At 36.3% G+C, this 22,460-nt stretch overlaps 1 protein-coding gene across 6 annotated transcripts in view; it reads left to right on the forward strand.

The window, feature by feature from the left end:
- The window catches only part of LOC124355343 (membralin), a 170,608-nt gene that overhangs the window by 129,301 nt on the left and 18,847 nt on the right, over positions 1–22,460 (forward strand). For all 6 annotated transcript variants that reach the window (XM_046806443.1, XM_046806445.1, XM_046806441.1 and 3 more), the window contains one exon: positions 14,261–14,360. In XM_046806443.1, coding sequence (XP_046662399.1) covers positions 14,261–14,360 — 100 coding nt within the window. The remainder of the gene's footprint in view (positions 1–14,260; positions 14,361–22,460) is intronic.

Below are 22,460 nucleotides of genomic sequence, written 5' to 3' on the forward strand. Positions count from 1 at the left end.
CACTATTAATGATTCCCCAAGCAGGTGTGTTAGTCACTAACTCACCCGAGTTTGATCAAAGCCCGCGTCAAGTGATCGTGTCATTAGCCACAACACTGTATACGTCTGAGAGCAGACTTAGCCACATGGACTGGTTATCTCTACATTCATATTGCTGCCTCGGGGAACACTATTAATGATTCCCCAAGCAGCAGGTGTGTTAGTCACTTAACTCACCCGAGTTTGATCAAAGCCCGCGTCAAGTGATCGTGTCATTAGCCACAACACTGTATACGTCTGAGAGCAGACTTAGCCACATGGACTGGTTATCTCTACATTCATATTGCTGCCTCGGGGAACACTATTAATGATTCCCCAAGCAGCAGGTGTGTTAGTCACTAACTCACCCGAGTTTGATCAAAGCCCGCGTCAAGTGATCGTGTCATTAGCCACAACACTGTATACGTCTGAGAGCAGACTAAGCCACATGGACTGGTTATCTCTACATTCATATTGCTGCCTCGGGGAACACTATTAATGATTCCCCAAGCAGGTGTGTTAGTCACTAACTCACCCGAGTTTGATCAAAGCCCGCGACAAGTGATCGTGTCATTAGCCACAACACTGTATACGTCTGAGAGCAGACTTAGCCACATGGACTGGTTATCTCTACATTCATATTGCTGCCTCAGGGAACACTATTAATGATTCCCCAAGCAGGTGTGTTAGTCACTAACTCACCCGAGTTTGATCAAAGCCCGCGTCAAGTGATCGTGTCATTAGCCACAACACTGTATACGTCTGAGAGCAGACTTAGCCACATGGACTGGTTATCTCTACATTCATATTGCTGCCTCGGGGAACACTATTAATGATTCCCCAAGCAGGTGTGTTAGTCACTAACTCACCCGAGTTTGATCAAAGCCCGCGACAAGTGATCGTGTCATTAGCCACAACACTGTATACGTCTGAGAGCAGACTTAGCCACATGGACTGGTTATCTCTACATTCATATTGCTGCCTCGGGGAACACTATTAATGATTCCCCAAGCAGGTGTGTTAGTCACTAACTCACCCGAGTTTGATCAAAGCCCGCGACAAGTGATCGTGTCATTAGCCACAACACTGTATACGTCTGAGAGCAGACTTAGCCACATGGACTGGTTATCTCTACATTCATATTGCTGCCTCGGGGAACACTATTAATGATTCCCCAAGCAGGTGTGTTAGTCACTAACTCACCCGAGTTTGATCAAAGCCCGCGACAAGTGATCGTGTCATTAGCCACAACACTGTATACGTCTGAGAGCAGACTTAGCCACATGGACTGGTTATCTCTACATTCATATTGCTGCCTCAGGGAACACTATTAATGATTCCCCAAGCAGGAGATGTGTTAGTCACTAACTCACCCGAGTTTGATCAAAGCCCGCGTCAAGTGATCGTGTCATTAGCCACAACACTGTATACGTCTGAGAGCAGGGAAAGTAAAAAGCCTGAAAATATAAGGTTAAGCCATGTTACTGCACGGGATAGGCGCAGAGATACAGTCTGTAGACGAAAATATAGCCTTGTTACTGTCACTCACATGCATTGCAACGTAAAGGTAACTCCTTAGTATAACCAAGCATTTAGCGAAGTTAACCCGAGAACGAAACATGGCCGCTACTCAACAAGCTACGAGTATACGCTTTTCGATTCGCTCTAATATGAGTTCGATTGACTGATACGATACGTTCGTAAGCCGATTGAATCGACTGAAACACAGTCTACTCATTGTTTTGTTATATTTAATATGTTTAGTTTTTGAAATACTACGGAAATGAAATCATTTCTACCTAACATAAAATATCAAAATTATATAGACGAATATAATGCTGGCCCTTTGTAGCAGATTTTTGATAAAATGCATCTAGAAGGTAGATGCAATGTTAAAGTGGTAATTTTGCCAGTATCGGCTCCCAATCCCTTACTGAATGGGGACGGCCCATCCCCTAGTTTTAATAGGCCCAATCCGATTAAAGGTTGGCGGATTGGGTTTAATCATATTGGAGCTCCCATGTGATCATCCCTCCCCAAATCTCTATCTGGTCTAATTCTTCTCATTCAGTGTAAAGAGTATCCTAAACAATAAGTTGTAGCAGATTTTTTGATGAAATGCAAGCAGAATATAGATCCAATGTTAAAGTGGTAATTTTGCCAGTATCGACTCCCAATCCCTTACTGAATGGGGACGGCTCATCCCCTAGTTTTAATAGGCCCAATCCGATTAAAGGTTGGCGGATTGGGTTTAATGATTGGGGCGGATGTGAGTATGGGATCTGAGGACCACTGCTCAAATGGTTTGCGAGCTATCTACATGAGAGAAAACTTCAAGTTCGCTTCCATTCCGCTCTATCCAAGGAGTTCATTGCTACTTCTGGCGTACCTCAGGGTTCACACCTGGGCCCCACTTTGTTCAGTATCTACATTAACGACATAACTCGAAGACTGAGTTGTAACCACCTACTCTTCGCCGATGATTTGAAACTGTATGCGAAAGTTACTACACATCAAGATGCTATTAATCTCCAGGAAGATCTGAATCGGGTAGAGGAGTGGTGCCTGGAAAATAGTATGGCTTTCAACCTCGATAAGTGTGTCTGTATCACTTTCCACCGAACCGTCTCTCCAATAAAATTTGACTATTCTCTGAACGGCATAACACTGTCAAGAGTTACTACAGTAAAAGATCTTGGAGTGACCATTACATCTACACTCAACTGGGATGCACATGTTCGGTCGGCTTGCAGCCAGGCATTGCGCAAACTCGGCCTGATACACAGAATTTCACAGCATTTCACTGATATACTCTCTTTCAAGACTCTCTACTGTACCTTGGTGCGCCCACATCTGGAGTACTGCTGTGTGATTTGGTCGCCACATCAGAAATATTTGATTGAAGATCTGGAGAGGGTCCAGAGGCGATTTCTCAGGCTAGTGGGGCTAAGATTGGGCTATGGATACCTAGAGGTCTCTACACGCGAAGTGGCATCCCTTCTCCAACTACCCGCTCTTGAAACAAGGCGCTTCTACCATGATGCAATATTCTTGTTCCGCCTCGTTAACTCTACTGTGGACTGTCCTGAGCTACTGGAGAGGATTTGCTTCCGGGTTCCTGCTGGCACTAGATCCCAATATCTATTTGCTAGATCCTCTGTTTCCTCATCATACTTGGCCAACTCTACGATGCGAAGAATTCAGCTTCATGGAAACCTTCTTCCTAACCACATGGATTTCTTCGCTTCCTCATTCCTAACCTTCAAACGAAATCTCCAGACATTTATCAACCTACAACACACTGAAACCTCTTAATCACAACAAACAAACAACACACACACACACACACACACACACACACACGCACGCACGCACACATACACACACATTTGAAAATCTATAGCCTAATTAATTATATCAATTGCTATCGTTAACATTCTATTATTTGTATTTGTAATTTGCATTATTTATCTGTTATTGTATGTACCGTTTACTGTTATTATATATTTATTACTGTTATCGCCAAGTTATCTTTAAGTACTATTGTTATTACACTCTCTCATTGTTAACTTGTTGTTAGAATTAATACTGTTATGTTACTGTTATATTTCACTCTTCTCTATGTAATTTGGTTCTGCCGTTGGAAATAAATTAAAATAAATAAATAAAATCATGTTGGTGCTCCCATGTGATCACCCCTCCCCAAATCTCTATCTGCTCTAATTCTTCTCATTCAGTGTACAGAGCATCCTAAAAATAAGTTGTAGCAGATTTTTGATAAAATGCACCTAGAAGGTAGATGCAATGTTAAAGTGGTAATTTTGCCAGTATCGGCTCCCAATCCCTTACTGAATGGGGACGGCCCATCCCCTAGTTTTAATAGGCCCAATCCGATTAAAGGTTGGCGGATTGGGTTTAATCATATTGGTGCTCCCATGTGATCATCCCTCCCCAAATCTCTATCTGCTCTAATTCTTCTCATTCAGTGTACAGAGCATCCTAAACAAAAGTTGTAGCAGATTTTTGATAAAATGCACCCAGAAGTTAGATGCAATGTTAAAGTGGTAATTTTGCCAGTATCGGCTCCCAATCCCTTACTGAATGGGGACGGCCCATCCCCTAGTTTTAATAGGCCCAATCCGATTAAAGGATGGCGGATTGGGTTTAATCGTATTGGTGCTCCCATGTGATCATCCCTCCCCAAATCTCTATCTGCTCTAATTCTTCTTCCTCAGTGTAGACTATACAGAGCATCCTAAAAATAAGTTGTAGCAGATTTTTTATAAAATGCACCCAGAAGGTAAATGCAATGTTAAAGTGGTAATTTTGTCAGTATCGGCTCCCAATCCCTCACGGAATGGGGACGGCCCATCCCCTAATTTTAATAGGCCCAATCCGATTAAAGGATGGCAGATTGGGTTTAATCATATTGGTGCTCCCATGTGATCATCCCTCCCCAAATCTCTATCTGCTCTAATTCTTCTTCCTCACTGTACACAGAGCATCCTACAAAAATCAGTTGTAGCAGATTTTTTGTTGAAATGCAAGCAGAATATAGATCCAATGTTAAAGTGGTAATTTTTTCCAGTATCGACTCCCAATCCCTTACTGAATGAGGACGGCCCATCCCCTAGTTTTAATAGGCCCAATCCGATTAAAGGATGGCAGATTGGGTTTAATCATATTGGTGCTCCCATGTGATCATCCCTCCCCAAATCTCTATCTGCTCTAATTCTTCTTCCTCAGTGTACAGAGCATTGTAAACAATCAGTTTTACTAGTAAAGACGTTTCTTTAACCAGACAGAATCTTCTTTAACAATTCTTTCTCCACTGAAAACCAGCCTAATCTGCGTGTATCTTACTGCACATAATTTTCCTCAGACACGAAGAGAAATATATGAAGTTATACTTGATGAAAAATATTAAACATATTACAGGTGCAACTAAAACAAACCCAGCAAAGGAGAAGAAGAAGTAGGAGGGTTTTGGTTATGCGTTGATTGTTTTCTCTTCTTCCATTCTCTCCGAGATAGTTCTCTGCTGTATGATATAGTTAACAATGTATACATACATTTGTATGCAGAGGGGTTATACATAGGTGAAATTAACTTACTATTGTTTGTAGATGTAAAGTTCACTATCGTGACTGTATTTTCCTTACAATGTTTTTCTATGTTGACTAGATTCAAACATACAATTTCTATTTATTACTGTAACGTTTAGTATTAATTCAGTATTTATAAAACGATTAATGTTAAATATGCATTTAGCTAACAATTAAAGGATTTAGTGCCAGGATTATTAATTGTTACTTTATTGTATTGAACAACGGTTGTACGCATTAGTTCAGCACAGGGTTTGCGTCGTTGCTTGCAGTATTTTCTGGAAATAATGTTTAGATTTATAGGGAATATACAAAATATTGGTGAACAGAATAAAAGTATTCTAACTGTATGTAGGACGTATTTGGGTTTTAATCGGCTTAGTGCCTGCAAGTACAGTTAAACAATCAATGGACACAATCAATTGTGTTGACACGTTTACTAGAACTTGTAAGTTTTTGTATCTGGGTTGGTGCAGTGTTGTAGGTCTTAGTGCCTGCAACTACAGTTAAACAATCAATGGACACAATCAATTGTGTTGACACGTTTACCAGAACTTGTAAGTTTTTGTATCTGGGTTGGTGCAGTGTTGTAGGTCTTAGTGCCTGCAACTACAGTTAAACAATCAATGGACACAATCAATTGTGTTGACACGTTTACTAGAACTTGTAAGTTTTTTGTATCTGGGTTGGTGCAGTGTTGTAGGTCTTAGTGCCTGCAACTACAGTTAAACAATCAATTGACACAATCAATTGTGTTGACACGTTTACTAGAACTTGTAAGTTTTTTGTATCTGGGTTGGTGCAGCGTTGTAGGTCTTAGTGCCTGCAACTACAGTTAAACAATCAATTGACACAATCAATTGTGTTGACACGTTTACTAGAACTTGTAAGTTTTTTGTATCTGGGTTGGTGCAGCGTTGTAGGTCTTAGTGCCTGCAACTACAGTTAAACAATCAATGGACACAATCAATTGTGTTGACACGTTTACCAGAACTTGTAAGTTTCTTGTATCTGGGTTGGTGCAGTGTTGTAGTCTTAGTGCCTGCAACTACAGTTAAACAATCAATGGACACAATCAATTGTGTTGACACCTTTACTAGAACTTGTAAGTTTTTTGTATCTGGGTTGGTGCAATGTTGTAGGTCTTAGTGCCTGCAACTACAGTTAAACAATCAATTGACACAATCAATTGTGTTGACACGTTTACTAGAACTTGTAAGTTTTTTGTATCTGGGTTGGTGCAGTGTTGTAGGTCTTAGTGCCTGCAACTACAGTTAAACAATCAATGGACACAATCAATTGTGTTGACACGTTTACTAGAACTTGTTAAGTTTTTTGTATCTGGGTTGGTGCAGTGTTGTAGGTCTTAGTGCCTGCAAGTACAGTTAAACAATCAATGGACACAATCAATTGTGTTGACACGTTACTAGAACTTGTAAGTTTTTTTGTATCTGGTTGGTGCAGTGTTGTAGGTCTTAGTGCCTGCAAGTACAGTTAAACAATCAATGGACACAATCAATTGTGTTGACACGTTTACTAGAACTTGTAAGTTTTTTGTATCTGGGTTGGTGCAGTGTTGTAGGTCTTAGTGCCTGCAAGTACAGTTAAACAATCAATGGACACAATCAATTGTGTTGACACGTTTACTAGAACTTGTAAGTTTTTTTGTATCTGGGTTGGTGCAGTGTTGTAGGTCTTAGTGCCTGCAACTACAGTTAAACAATCAATGGACACAATCAATTGTGTTGACACGTTTACTAGAACTTGTAAGTTTTTTGTATCTGGGTTGGTGCAGTGTTGTAGGTCTTAGTGCCTGCAACTACAGTTAAACAATCAATGGACACAATCAATTGTGTTGACACGTTTACTAGAACTTGTAAGTTTTTTTGTATCTGGGTTGGTGCAGTGTTGTAGGTCTTAGTGCCTGCAACTACAGTTAAACAATCAATGGACACAATCAATTGTGTTGACACGTTTACTAGAACTTGTAAGTTTTTTGTATCTGGGTTGGTGCAGTGTTGTAGGTCTTAGTGCCTGCAACTACAGTTAACAATCAATGGACACAATCAATTGTGTTAACACGTTTACTAGAACAATCAGTGTTGTAAGTGCCTGCAAGTACAGTTAAACAATCAATGGACACAATCAATTGTGACACGTTTACTAGATGTTGTTTTTTTGTATCTGGGTTGGTGCAGTGTTGTAGGTCTTAGTGCCTGCAACTACAGTTAAACAATCAATGGACACAATCAATTGTGTTGACACGTTTACTAGAACTTGTAAGTTTTTTTGTATCTGGGTTGGTGCAGTGTTGTAGGTCTTAGTGCCTGCAACTACAGTTAAACAATCAATGGACACAATCAATTGTGTTGACACGTTTACTAGAACTTGTAAGTTTTTTTGTATCTGGGTTGGTGCAGTGTTGTAGGTCTTAGTGCCTGCAAGTACAGTTAAACAATCAATGGACACAATCAATTGTGTTGACACGTTTACTAGAACTTGTAAGTTTTTTGTATCTGGGTTGGTGCAGTGTTGTAGGTCTTAGTGCCTGCAACTACAGTTAAACAATCAATGGACACAATCAATTGTGTTGACACGTTTACTAGAACTTGTAAGTTTTTTGTATCTGGGTTGGTGCAGTGTTGTAGGTCTTAGTGCCTGCAACTACAGTTAAACAATCAATGGACACAATCAATTGTGTTGACACGTTTACTAGAACTTGTAAGTTTTTTGTATCTGGGTTGGTGCAGTGTTGTAGGTCTTAGTGCCTGCAACTACAGTTAAACAATCAATGGACACAATCAATTGTGTTGACACGTTTACTAGAACTTGTAAGTTTTTTTGTATCTGGGTTGGTGCAGTGTTGTAGGTCTTAGTGCCTGCAACTACAGTTAAACAATCAATGGACACAATCAATTGTGTTAACACGTTTACTAGAACTTGTAAGTTTTTTGTATCTGGGTTGGTGCAGTGTTTGTAGGTCTTAGTGCCTGCAACTACAGTTAAACAATCAATGGACACAATCAATTGTGTTGACACGTTTACTAGAACTTGTAAGTTTTTTGTATCTGGGTTGGTGCAGTGTTGTAGGTCTTATTGCCTGCAACTACAGTTAAACAATCAATTGGACACAATCAATTGTGTTAACACGTTTACTAGAACTTGTAAGTTTTTTTGTATCTGGGTTGGTGCAGTGTTGTAGGTCTTAGTGCCTGCAACTACAGTTAAACAATCAATGGACACAATCAATTGTGTTAACACGTTTACTAGAACTTGTAAGTTTTTTTGTATCTGGGTTGGTGCAGTGTTGTAGGTCTTAGTGCCTGCAACTACAGTTAAACAATCAATGGACACAATCAATTGTGTTAACACGTTTACTAGAACTTGTAAGTTTTTTGTATCTGGGTTGGTGCAGTGTTGTAGGTCTTATTGCTGCAACTACAGTTAAACAATCATGGACACAATCAATTGTGTTACACGTTTACTAGAACTTGTAAGTTTTTTGTATCTGGGTTGGTGCAGTGTTGTAGGTCTTATTGCCTGCAACTACAGTTAAACAATCAATGGACACAATCAATTGTGTTAACACGTTTACTAGAACTTGTAAGTTTTTTTGTATCTGGGTTGGTGCAGTGTTGTAGGTCTTAGTGCCTGCAACTACAGTTAAACAATCAATGGACACAGTTATATTCTGTGGAGAAAATGAAATAACCCTTCGGGGACATTGGGCTACTGACGGCCGAAAAACCTTTAGAAAAGGAGGGCAATTTTCTAGCGTTGCTCGGGTACAGATCAAACTAACGGTCGGAAAATGCACCGGAAAAACTCTACTGATTAGAAGTTCGGCTGCTTTGGATTTCACTGATTGAGGTATTTATGAATGAGTTATAATGACGATTTATTGTATCATTACACTGTAGACGAGTACATAATTATCGGAAAAAAAATCACTTTCGGTCGAAAATAAAATATACATGAAAAACTCTAATGATTGGAGCTTCAACTACTTCGGACTTCAGTTATTGAGGTAAACGTGGTATTTTTGATTGAGTTAGGGCGACGATTTATTGTTATCATTAAACTGTATTCGACTAACTATATAATTACCGAGAAAAAAAATCACTTCCGGTCGGTAAATACCGAAGAAAAGCTCTCTACAGATTCAAGTTTTGACGATTTTGGATTTCACTGGTTTAGTGGTTGAGGTAAAAGTGGTATTTAGAATTATGTTAGGACGTTGATTTTATTAGGTACTAGCGGGCCCGGCGCGCTTTGCTGCGCATTTCAATAATTTTTTGCAAAAGTTGCCCGCGGCTTCGCACGCAATTTCCCGTTGAAAACAGTACACTATATTCACTTATTCTTTTTCTATCACATTCTAAACATTGCTGAGATAATTGATAGTCGTTCCATCGTGAGCCTCTTGGGCGTATTATGAAGGTATGTACCATATTCCTGCCTCTATCTAGCTGTTACCCACGGCTTCGCACGCAAATCTTAAGAACCGAAGTCCTTATATTACTTAGTAAATTTTTTTTTTACTATAATAAATTTTAGATTAAATTAGTTATATCTCCGATGCCACGATTGAGCTTGCTTTGTTGTCTCGATCGAGAGAATATGTACACACACGGAGTTTTGAGAACCATACTTCTGTCAAAAAAAACAACTAAGGTTGATTTTATAACATTCTTTATATTTGTAGCCAACGTAAGATAGTAATTATGATATCTGCATTACTCTTCTGATCAAGCATGAGCATGGTTTATATTAAATAAATATTGCAGTTAAAGGTGAATTTTTACGTCAAATTTGAATTGTATTATCTGGATAGTAAAGTCTATGTTTAACAGTGATTGCAAAAACAGTTTAAACAAAATTTGTCGTTTCTCTTAAGCTTACTCTATGCTTTAAAACTATAAGTGTAATATATGTTTACAAAGAACAGCTGATTAAAAATTTGAAAAGACGTTAACATATGTTTGCTGCAATGCATTTCTTATGGGTATTTCTGTAACCAGTGGGGCGGAATCCTGAATCGGGAAAGGGATGGGCATAGCTTATAAACCTTCTCCGTGGAAAAATACATATACGTACAAATTTTCATCATGATCGGTCCAATAGTTCACGATTCCATAAAGGACAAACATACAAACATTCATTTTTATATATATAGATTAATTCAACGCCGACTAATACATATTTAATTATCTAGAAAAAAAAACAATATAATCATTTCCGGTCGGAAAATACCGAGGAAAAGCTCTCTACAGATTCAAGTTTTGACGATTTTGGATTTCACTGTCCAAACCACTGGTTGAGTGGTTGAGGTAAAATTGGCACTTAGAATTATGTTAGGACGTTGATTTTAGGTATTAATTCAACGCCGACTAATACATATATAATTATCGAGAAACAAAACAATAAAATCACTTCCGGACGGAAAATACCGAAAAAAACTCTCTACAGATTCAAGTTTTGACGATTTTGGATTTCACTGGTTTAGTGGTTGAGGTAAAAGTGGTACTTAGAATTATGTTAGGACGTTGATTTTAGGTATGTTAATTCGTATGTATATGTATTTTTCCACGGAAAAGGTTTATATGCTATACCCATTGATGTAACTCGCCACCAGGCGACAGTGAAAATATAAAAGTTATTAAAGCGCCTGCACATTTTAAACTGAAATCACTAGACAGTTACGTATATTAAAAAGCCAAACACTATTTGAGGCTGAATTTTTGGTTGAATTTAAAGCTTCAGTGTTAGACCACTTTATAATGAAGTACATGATCGTGTACAATGGCTATAAATATACACTTTGACAGATTTTCTTAATCGTGGCAACAAGGTTTACATCGGCGTTGGAAATAATGATTCGCTTGAACCAGAAGTACTCTTACACGGGGAAAAGCTTACGAAAAGCGTGCGAAGCCGCGGGAAACAGCTAGTTCCTTATAAACATTACACTTCATGCATCATATAAAATGTTAAGAATATACTCGACCATCCTACACAGTTTTGATGGCCGGCAATCAAACAAAATACACTATTATAAGTCACTAATTTTATGACACTGAGAATTGGTATTCGGCCTCTGTAGTGTTATCACTTGCTTAAACTACTGTGGACAATCTTAAAACTTTCCTATTAACATAGCATTAAGCAACCAATACATAATTTCTAGAAAAAAAAATATACACACTTCTTATCAAATACTTCTGCTTTCATAGTTTATTTATTTTATTGTCATCCATAAAACCTACAATTCCCTATATACTCTTATGTACAACCTTTTCAGCACTCACATGTATATATTCAGAAAAATTGTATTCAATTATATCTGTTAATTGTTTAGTTTCTTCAGAGTTCATCAGACATGTTTTTACGTGAACTTTAAATGTGATTTACACTTTTTTTTAATATAAATTGGTAACATTTTAAAACATTTGGGTCTAAAAAACAAACGATAAAAAAGATTTTAACTTTTGGTCGTATAACTGCTTTGTTTTTTACGTTCCGCGTCATGTACGTATATTTATATAAATATTCTGTTTCATTGTTTTCGCTTCTTTTGGAAAAAATTTGTAATACTTTATAAATAAATAAATGTTGGAGTTGTAAAATATTCAGCCTTTGATAAAGAGGAAAAGATGATTCTATCTTGTTCTTATATAAAATTATACGCAAAAAATTGTTTTTGGTTGCTTTTGAAAGTTTTTCTATTGAATTTTTAAAAGCTCCTCCCCAGCAGTGAATACCATATTGCAACCTAAAATGTATAAGAGCAAAATATAATGCCCGTAATAGATCTGCGGTACATGTATTTCGTATGTAATAAAACTTCCTAATTTGACGCTTTCAAGTATATATTCAATATGTTTTTCCCATGACAATTTACTATCTAAAAATACTCCTAGGTATTTAAAATGCTGAACTATCTCAATTTTCTAAGGAAGTGATATTTATATTTTACGTTTTTAGTAACCACTTACGGATGTGTATGGAAAATTTCAGAAAACAACAGACACTCAGAAAAGTAAACAATATCAGGTAACAGTGAGGGTGGTGAGGGGAGGGGTGGTAGTACAGTCTGGTATTATTACGGTGGACACGCCCTACCATTGTACTGTCAGCGCCACAAAGAGTTTACTGCCTCAGAGATGAATAGGTGATATAATCCGGTTTCTCGCAGTGAGCTGTCTTTGTGTCGGCTCTCACCTCCCAACGTCTCGCTGTCCGGGTAATGGACACAACAATGGGCTCCTCGATATTCTGGCTGAGTACAGAGTGGGCATTACGTCCTTACCTCTGTGTGAATCGAACTGTGTGAATCGGCTCACTGACTTAGTGTGCACACGTTCGTACGTCCGGAGAAACCCTTAATAATCTGCAAGTTCAGAGTCATGTGCAACAGTTATGTTAATTTCCAAACTAAGTGTTACCAAATATTCTCGTGCGAAGCTTTGTGTATGAGTGAAATTCATACAATTCGAAAAATCAATTTACCATCTACGAAAAATGAGATAGAAAGTCATTAGTTTGTCCCTGGCAAGAATTTAAATTTGTGTAGCAATGTCCAAATTTCCCAACCAGAATTTCAAATTTGTTTGAAACGTTCTATTCAGTGTAACAATCACTCACCAGCAATCTGACCAATCATTGTGGTCCTTACAGCTTTTTTTGTCACTAGCTGCCAGGTTTTCGATAATCTATGGCTTTATTGATTTTCAAGCTCTGCTAGTTTACGTCATGATTAATTCTAAGTAGTCTCTTATCGTTCTGCGAAAATAGTGGACATTACATCTTTACTTCTGTGTGAATCAAACAACAATCATCTCACTGACTTAGTGCACATATTCGTACATTTGGGAAACTCTTAATAATCATCAAGTTCAGAGTCGTGTGCAACAGTTATCTTAATCTATTTTAAAGACAGAAATGCACAGTAATTATTCAAATAATTCCAAGTGCAACAAAACATTTTCGTGAGAAGCTCTGTATATGAGTATAATTCATACAATTCGGAAAAATGAAAATTTACCAACTCCGAGAAATGAGATACAAAGTCATTTGTTGCCTCTTATAGAATTTAAGTTTGTATAGTAATAATCCAAAATGTTCAATCAGAATTTTTAAATTTGTTTGAATTGCTCTAATCAGAGTAAGTCACCAGCAATCTGACCAATCAGCGGTCCATATAGCTTTTTTTATCACTAGCTGCCAGGTTTTCGATAAGTTGTGGCTTTATTTATTTTCAAGCTAGTTTACTTCATAGTTAATTCTAAGCGGTTTCTTATCATCCTGCGAAAATGGTTTGTAACTCTCGCAAGTACTTTTGGTTTTACAGAATTGTAATGCATTGTGTAATTGGCGAAGATTCAGCCAATCGCAATTGTAAGTTCCACCCCCTTTACTCGCATCTGCATTACTAGCAGCTACGCGGCGGTGTTAACCTGAATAATCTTTAAAATATGACGTTATTTTTTTAATTTTTACTCAAACAATAGGCCTTAGTGTTTGAATGATTAAACATACACATGTGCGGTAACATTGTGTGATGTTCGGTTTTACCGTACATACAAGTTTACATAATAATGTGATCAAATATCTTGCCAATTAATTGTTTATGTCTGGACTTTCCCAGCTTACAATGAGTGTTCAGTCATACCTTATTTTATTCCGTCATTCAATTATGTTTTGATGACATGATGAATCTTTTTCTAGGAGTTACCATCCTCCGATGTCTTACTTACCATTTGTTTTATTTGTAATGAACATACCGTTCCACCGATGTTAAATCTAAAAGCACACGCGCATACATCGTACTCTTCATCAATGCCTCTTCTTCTCGTAGCTGCGTATTTAGAGATTTAGTGTGCTAATATTAAAAAGCGAAGGATATGAACACAAATTTCACTTTTTTGCACCTAAATTACACGACCTATGAAAGATAAACGTAATATATTATAGAATGCAATATTGATGTATTTATAGTTATTTGCAGCTGATTTTATTCCAACACACAGATTTTTCATTCTGCAGAGTGGTTAGAATACGTGACTCAGTACATTCTATGTGGTGCATCGTCTCATTAATAGTGTTCTAGTAACTTATTGTCATTTTTTTTGTTGCAGGTTCTTCTACTTGTACCACTTCTCTTTCTACGCGTACCACTACCGGTTCAACGGGCAGTATAGTGGTCTGGCCCTGGTAGTCTCGTGGCTGTTCATTCAGGTACCTTAGTATGTATATACTGTATATACAGGGTGTTCACAAACTTTTGCGGCTGATAGTACTCATCATTGCAAACAAAACTTTCATATAAACATAGGTCGAGAAATGTGTATTTTAGACGCTAGCCGTCATTTTGTATTAAAAAATAACATATTTAGAACTAGGAAAGCCACATATACCAAATTTTGCACAGGTGTTAATAAATAAGAGGAAACCTTGAAAGAATATTTGTGCGATTTACTTTAATATTAAAAAAATAGCACTTGTTGAAAATTTTCGAAGTCAAATAAAAAATCAGCAGTTATCTTACATTTGGTACTTCAAAAGTGGTCGTGCTCGCTTATGCGTTAACGGATTTCATTTAAAAAAAGTTTTGGTTGCCTGTAAAGTCAGTTTTACGGGCGAAGATTTTACGTGACAACGTCTTTTTCTCGGTAGAATATTTATTGATATGAATATTATTAAATTGCACAATAGGAACAAGGAATTGAATGAAAATAAGAATTGCACAAATTTTAACTACAGAAATATATTTTGTTTACTAAAACATTGTACATAATTTGAAATTAATTAAAATTTGTTATTGTAAATGGTAAAGTTGAATAAAACATTTACTAAAATTGGAATTTGAAATTCTTGCTAAACACAGTTAAATTCTAACTCCGCGCGTGGTGATTGGTCGGTTTAGTTCGTTTGTTTGGTCGCACTGTTATGACAGGTTAGAGGTTATAATTTGTTATTTTAAATGTTTGACTAGCAATACGCGCTGTTTCTTCTCAATCGATTGAATTACGATTGACTGCAGAGTGATTTAAACTAATAATTTACTTAACACTATCAACATTTGTCAATAGTATGACATAACCTATAAACTCAGTTTCTCAACTTTTGTGTCAATCTAACAATTAATCAATCAATCATAGTTTACGATAATGAAATATCAGTGTACAATTATTTACCTTTATTGTTGTAGTTGTTGTAAATGACGAATCTAAGCACTCCACATTTTCACGAATAAACATAGTTATCTGCTTTATCCCATGCGGCGGACCCACAGTTATCTGCTTTATCCAGTGCGGCGGACCCACTGGACGGGCATCGTAACGTTACCGGGCGTTACACTTTTTCATGAGTGACTCCGAGCCGCAACCTAATTTAAGACGTTGTCACGTCAAAATGTACTGTTGGAATTGGTATAAAAATTACTAAATAGTAGGTAACTTGTAAAGCTTTTTTTATAAATATACTGGTTTTTTGTTATTTCACTTGAACATTTTTATCAGGTGCCATTTTGTTTGTATTAAAGTAAATCACACCATTTTTTTTTTTAAAGGATATAATGAATAGAAAAAATGTTTCTGTCTCTTTGAACTTCAGCCGAAAGTGTCAACAGCTCTTTAATGCCAATTAAATTTGGATCATGAAAAACAAATAGTACTATTACTTTACTATTATTACCGAAAGTTTAAAACATTCTGGGAAACCTTCATCCAACATCAACGAAAGCAATTAGCCGAATCGGTACTGGGATTCTTGAGATTAGCACAACATTTAGCAATTAATTTTTCTTGACAAGGTGTTATTTTTCAGCCAGCATTAACAAAATTGGTTTGTTAATGTTGATTTGTGTAAATGTGAAAGTTTCCCCTGAACGTGTTCAGTCACGTCTAAACTAAACTAGCTGATGTTTCAATGAGGTGAGCTCTAAAGATATTGTGACGTGACGTGTAATGACGGTCCCGTCGTATTGTTGTGTACTGGCGGGATTGTAAACAAACAATACGATCCAATTTGTCGAGAAAACTGCTCCGTGCCACCATCGTGCAGTAACAAGGTAAAACCACTCGTCTCTTCGACTGTTTGCGTTACGTTGCGCCACGACTATTATTGTGTCATCCACCCCTTCGTCCTGGGAAACGTCTCAACTTTGTGTCGTCCTTGCCGGGATTTCGCGTTTAATGTGCTGTACAGTACGTGATGTGAAATCAATACAGAATCCATCAATACAGAATCGATCGGTACAGAATTAAACGATACAAAATAAATCGTTATAATATCAATCGATACAGAATCAACCGATACGGAATCAATCGATACAGAATCAACCGATACAGAATCAACCTATACAGAATCAATCTGTACAGAATCAATCGATACAGAATCAACCGGTACAGAATCAATCGGTACAGATTCAATCGATACAGAATCAACCTATACAGAATCAATCGGTACAGAATTAAACGATACAAAATCAGTCGCTATAGAATCAATCGATACAGAATCAACCGATACGGAATCAATCGATGCAGAATCAATCGATACAGAATCAACCTATACAGAATCAATCTGTACAGAATCAATCGATACAGAATCAACCGGTACAGAATCAATCGGTACAGATTCAATCGATACAGAATCAACCTATACAGAATCAATCTGTACAGAATCAATCGATACAGAATCAACCGGTACAGAATCAATCGGTACATAATTCAATCGATACAGAATCAACCTATACAGAATCAATCTGTACAGAATTAAACGATACAAAATCAGTCGCTATAGAATCAATCGATACAGAATTAACCGATACGGAATAAATCGATACAGAATCAACCGATACGAAATCAATCGCTACAGAATCAACCGATACAGAATCGATCGGTACAGAATCGATCGGTACAAAATTAAACGATACAAAATCAATCGTTATAGAATCAATCGATACAGAATCAATCGGATCAGAATCAACCGATACAGAATTAATCGATACAGAGTCAACCGATACAGAATCAACAGATACAGAATCAACCGATACAGAATCAATTGATACAGAATCAACTGATACAGAATCAATCGATGCAGAATCTTTAAATGAAATCAGTTCACGTACAAAGTATCCATTTTAAAATTGCCCATTTCTATTCTTCGTAATTAAAAACTCTTTTATTTTTTATTTATTTTATTCAAACGAACATCTCCAATTTTACATAATGGCTTATTTACATAGTTGGCTTAAGTGATTTAAATAAACGTTCTTTTTTTAATCGATAAATCTTGCATGCATGATACTTAACACTAATATTAATACCACAACAAAATGACTGTACCATGCCATAGTATAACTAATGATTCAACATTAATGTGCGATAACCGTAATAGATGTGAAGATAAACATAACAAGATAGTTAGCAATCAAATAGATGCAGTAACAGAGTAACAATATGTTAAAATAAAAAGAGAATAACAAGCAGTGTAACAGAGTAACAATATTATAAACTTCAAAGAAAATAACAAGCAATAGTGGGTGACAACAATGCAACAATTACTACAAGCAGCAACAATAAATAAGAAAGGAAAACCATAACAAGACAATAATATTAATAATAAATAACAGACAGTTTAGACAAAGAAATACCCTCTGAAAGGGAAAATGGAGAAATTGGAAAATTCTAAATTGAAAAGTTAGTAAAACAATACTTTTCTAATATTATTTATTTTTGGGACAAAAGTAAATAATAATGGAAAGTGTTGTTTTAATAACTACTAGTTAATCTTGGCGATGTTTTGAAATATATTTCTTTTGTTATTTGCTGGAATGTTTAGAGGAAATTAAAGCGTTTTAAAATAAATAATTCTTATATTTAATCCCACATTATCTTAAATGAAAATCTATCCTATCTAATCCCCAATTTAAAAGCCATTCGTAACTATGAAAATTCGAGTTTGTGTGATCCTAGATTGTACATAATAGCAGAATACTTTTGGTTATTTGTTGCTTTTTGTGACTGAGATTTTATTTGCAATATCATATCGAACAATTTATTCGTATGCTAAATTTCCTCATAGTTGAAAGTTAGTTAACATTCAAAAAATTGTCAATATTATCTTCATCCTCCGAATTATATCAAAATAATATTTTAAAGAAGAGGCCAAATATTGTGTCATAGCGCAGAGGATACCGGTTTTGTATACGAATTTGAAAAAAATATTGTATTAGTTTTGGGATATGTTAGATTTTTAACAAATTATTTTAGGTCAGTGAGTAAATGGCATCTTCCTTTAATAAACTCCGTATCGAAATCGGTATTCATGCGCATATCAGTAATTGTGGACTGGGTTAAATGAAAACAGTTATTTGCACTAGAATATTCCATCAACCATGCTGTGTATCCACCCAGAAATATCCTACAATACAGGAAGTGGTATTCTGGAAATGTATTCAGTTTATTTTCAAAGCATCATTGTTATTTTGGATATTAATCGAGTCGAATTATACATACGGTTAACAAGTCGGTTATGAGTTCATGGGATTGGTAAATATATTTAGCAGTAACAAAAACATATTAAATTAAACACATATTTACAACATAAACATGTTTTTAAAGTTTAAATAATTACATCTAAAACATAAAATATGTTTATTATTGTTTCTTTAAATGTTGTTATTTATATTGGCGGGAGTAAATCATGTTCAGAAATAGAGAAAGCTACAGTTGTAGTCAGTTTACTTACACATTATTACTGTTTATAGATGAGAATTTGAGTTTTAAATACTACCATTGAATAATAAAAATTAAAGTTTTGTAAGTGAACATTGTGTACAGGGTTTCCAAATATTAGCTTACACATTTATTATATATATATATATATATATATATATATATATATATATATATATACTGTATACAAGTAATATATCGTTTTCAGCAATGTTTGTAAAATGTTAGAACAAACTACAACTTTCAAAGGAATTACTATTGAATTTTCATAAATAATATATTAGGCAACAAGCCTGGATTTGGGTTAATATTTTAACATGTTCCAACTGAAGGAAACAGGATTTTTCTGGACATTGGCCATAGTTCAGTGATACAATACAATCACTAACACTACGTTTCGAGATCTCAAATCTGATCTCTTCTTCAAGTCAATGACTAAACTTGGATGACTACAACCTAGGTTAAAGTAAACGAAAAATACCAGAGCGTTGTGAGGAACCTCAACAGCCATGTTGAGTGTCTATTCCATGCGAACTAGTTAAAATGTGCACTTAAGAAAAACTAAACGCTAATTATTAATACTGAACTACAGAATACAAGTAACAATAGTTCCGTACTCACCCGCCAACCAAATAGAAGGTTTCAAATTACACAATATTATTCAACTTAAGACCTACGTTTTGTCACAATTTTTTTCTTATCTAGAAACACCCTTAATGGATACATACATTTCATCTCACTTGAAACTTTTTAATTGGACAAGAACACAAATCTGAAGAAAACAACATTTTGGCAACCCTAAAGAAAATAAAGTTTTTTTGTCCATAAAATTGCATAACCACTCATCAACTAAAATTGATCAAATTATTAAATTTCCCAACCGATTTAAACAAATTTGGTATTGTTAGTTTTGTACTTAAATTTGCTATAAAAATTATTTTTGAAATTTTCCGCTGTGGGATTAATAGTTTCTGGGATATCAAAGTTTGAAAAATGTAAATGCCGCCATTTTGAAATGGAAAGTGATAATAGGTATTGAAGTTTTTATTTTCTCTTTAATTAGCTTAACATAACTGTCAAGTATCATGTTATTTGCTCCTACAGCTTCTGAAATACGATATTTTAAATACAAAACTCATATGGACACACATACACTAAACGAAGCAAGATGGACATATGTTCAAATGGACTTTTTTGCTTGTTTTTGTGCCTACTCTTACATCCTGAAGTTGTGACAACTTCTCGCAAACACCCGTATCGTATAATATATATATATATATATATATATATATATATATATATATATATATATATATATATATATCTGGTGTCCCCAAAGGCCCACCCCCCCTTCTAACTTTTGAACGGAATTAAACAAACCAATATCCTTTGGGGGTAGTTATATAATGACAAATGATGATTTTTGCGCTACATGAGAACTTAGCCCCTCAACCCAAAATGGGTGGTTGGGGGGTCAAGTCAAAATTTTTAAATGCAAACCCCCATCAAATGAGAGACCTCTAGTCTGTGGCATTGTTCTTCTTTTACAAAGACCTTTAAAATTAAGTGTCATTTGATAATTATTTGATGACGAGAAGCAATGTAAATTGAGCGCAGCTTATTGTTTACTCCTGCAGGTGTCACTCAAATATTTGGAGGCAGAACTTGTTGTCACTCTGTCGATGTCAAGCGAAATTTATTTAACAATCCCATTACGAAAGTGTTACATAAGTTTGATTGCTAAAGTTGTCTTGAACATAATTTTTCAATGACAACGGCAGTCGAGTTGTTAGGATCACTTTGACAACAACACTTTTGTATTTATGTAACAGCAGACCTGAGATAAGTCTGTTACAGCACTTTATATTGAAAATAATAATCTTGATCAATGTTTTGTCGTTTTACATAATATTGTTTCTTTGGTGGGAGAAGTTTGTTTATAAACTCTGTTTACTGCCGCTTGTCAGGGCGACTTGAAGACCGGTTATATAATTGACGGTAGTGTAGTTTAATTTACTGGATGTTTTATTGTATTTTTTAATCGATATACGACGCTAATTGATGATTGGTTAATAGGATAATTTTTAACATTTTGGGGTTACGGAAATAGAATCCATAGAAACATATTATGAGAAGTTATTGAAAATTGTACAATTTATATTTTTACCTTTTAAGTATTCGTGGTTCTTAAAATGTGTACAGCGTATTGTACTTTATAAAAGGAATATTTTATAGTTATGTTAGAAAAAATTATTTAAGTTTAGTAAATATGCGGAATCATACTGCAGACTGGGTCGAGTACATCAGTGTTGTATGTGATTATAATTTCCATGATCGTATGCTTGGAGATCATAATTTGAGGATAATAACAACCTTACTGTGTGGAATCATATTAGTTTTGTCACCTGACTTTTGTTTTTGGATCAACCCTTTCGGTGCTTTGGATTCTCGTAAACTTATTCAGGTCACCCTTTGGTAGTGAGGGGATGTAGACGTGTCAAAATCGTATTTTAGCGTTCTGCCACCAAAATCGGAATCTACGTGGTTGGGTGTCTACTTAAAACTGTAAGACTTTAGTGGTTACAATGAGTGCAGTTACTGGTTCTGTTGCAGTTCGTGTAGTCTGGCGGTTGTGGTCAAGGAATATAGAGAGTGGTGGTTACAATGAGTGCAGTTACTGGTTCTGTTGCAGTTCGTGTAGTCTGGCGGTTGTGGTCAAGGAATATAGAGAGTGGTGGTTACAATGAGTGCAGTTACTGGTTCTGTTGCAGTTCGTGTAGTCTGGCGGTTGTGGTCAAGGAATATAGAGAGTGGTGGTTACAATGAGTGCAGTTACTGGTTCTGTTGCAGTTCGTGTAGTCTGGAGGTTGTGGTCAAGGAATATAGAGAGTGGTGGTTACAATGAGTGCAGTTACTGGTTCTGTTGCAGTTCGTGTAGTCTGGCGGTTGTGGTCAAGGAATATAGAGAGTGGTGGTTACAATGAGTGCAGTTACTGGTTCTGTTGCAGTTCGTGTAGTCTGGCGGTTGTGGTCAAGGAATATAGAGAGTGGTGGTTACAATGAGTGCAGTTACTGGTTCTGTTGCAGTTCGTGTAGTCTGGTGGTTGTGGTCAAGGAATATAGAGAGTGGTGGTTACAATGAGTGCAGTTAGCAGTTCGTGTAGTGGTCAAGGAATATAGAGAGTTACAATGAGTGCAGTTAGTTGCAGTTCGTGTAGTCTGGCGGTTGTGGTCAAGGAATATAGAGAGTGGTGGTTACAATGAGTGCAGTTACTGGTTGTGTTGCAGTTCGTGTAGTCTGGTGGTTGTGGTCAAGGAATATAGAGAGTGGTGGTTACAATGAGTGCAGTTACTGGTTGTGTTGCAGTTCGTGTAGGTCAAGGAATATAGAGAGTGGTGGTTACAATGAGTGCAGTTACTGGTTGTGTTGCAGTTCGTGTAGTCTGGCGGGTCAGTGGTGGTTACAATGAGTGCAGTTACTGGTTCTGTTGCAGTTCGTGTAGTCTGGCGGTTGTGGTCAAGGAATATAGAGAGTGGTGGTTACAATGAGTGCAGTTACTGGTTCTGTTGCAGTTCGTGTAGTCTGGTGGTTGTGGTC

Source organism: Homalodisca vitripennis, chromosome 2 (genome assembly GCF_021130785.1).
Source record: "Homalodisca vitripennis isolate AUS2020 chromosome 2, UT_GWSS_2.1, whole genome shotgun sequence".
NCBI classification, from domain to species: domain Eukaryota; kingdom Metazoa; phylum Arthropoda; class Insecta; order Hemiptera; family Cicadellidae; genus Homalodisca; species Homalodisca vitripennis.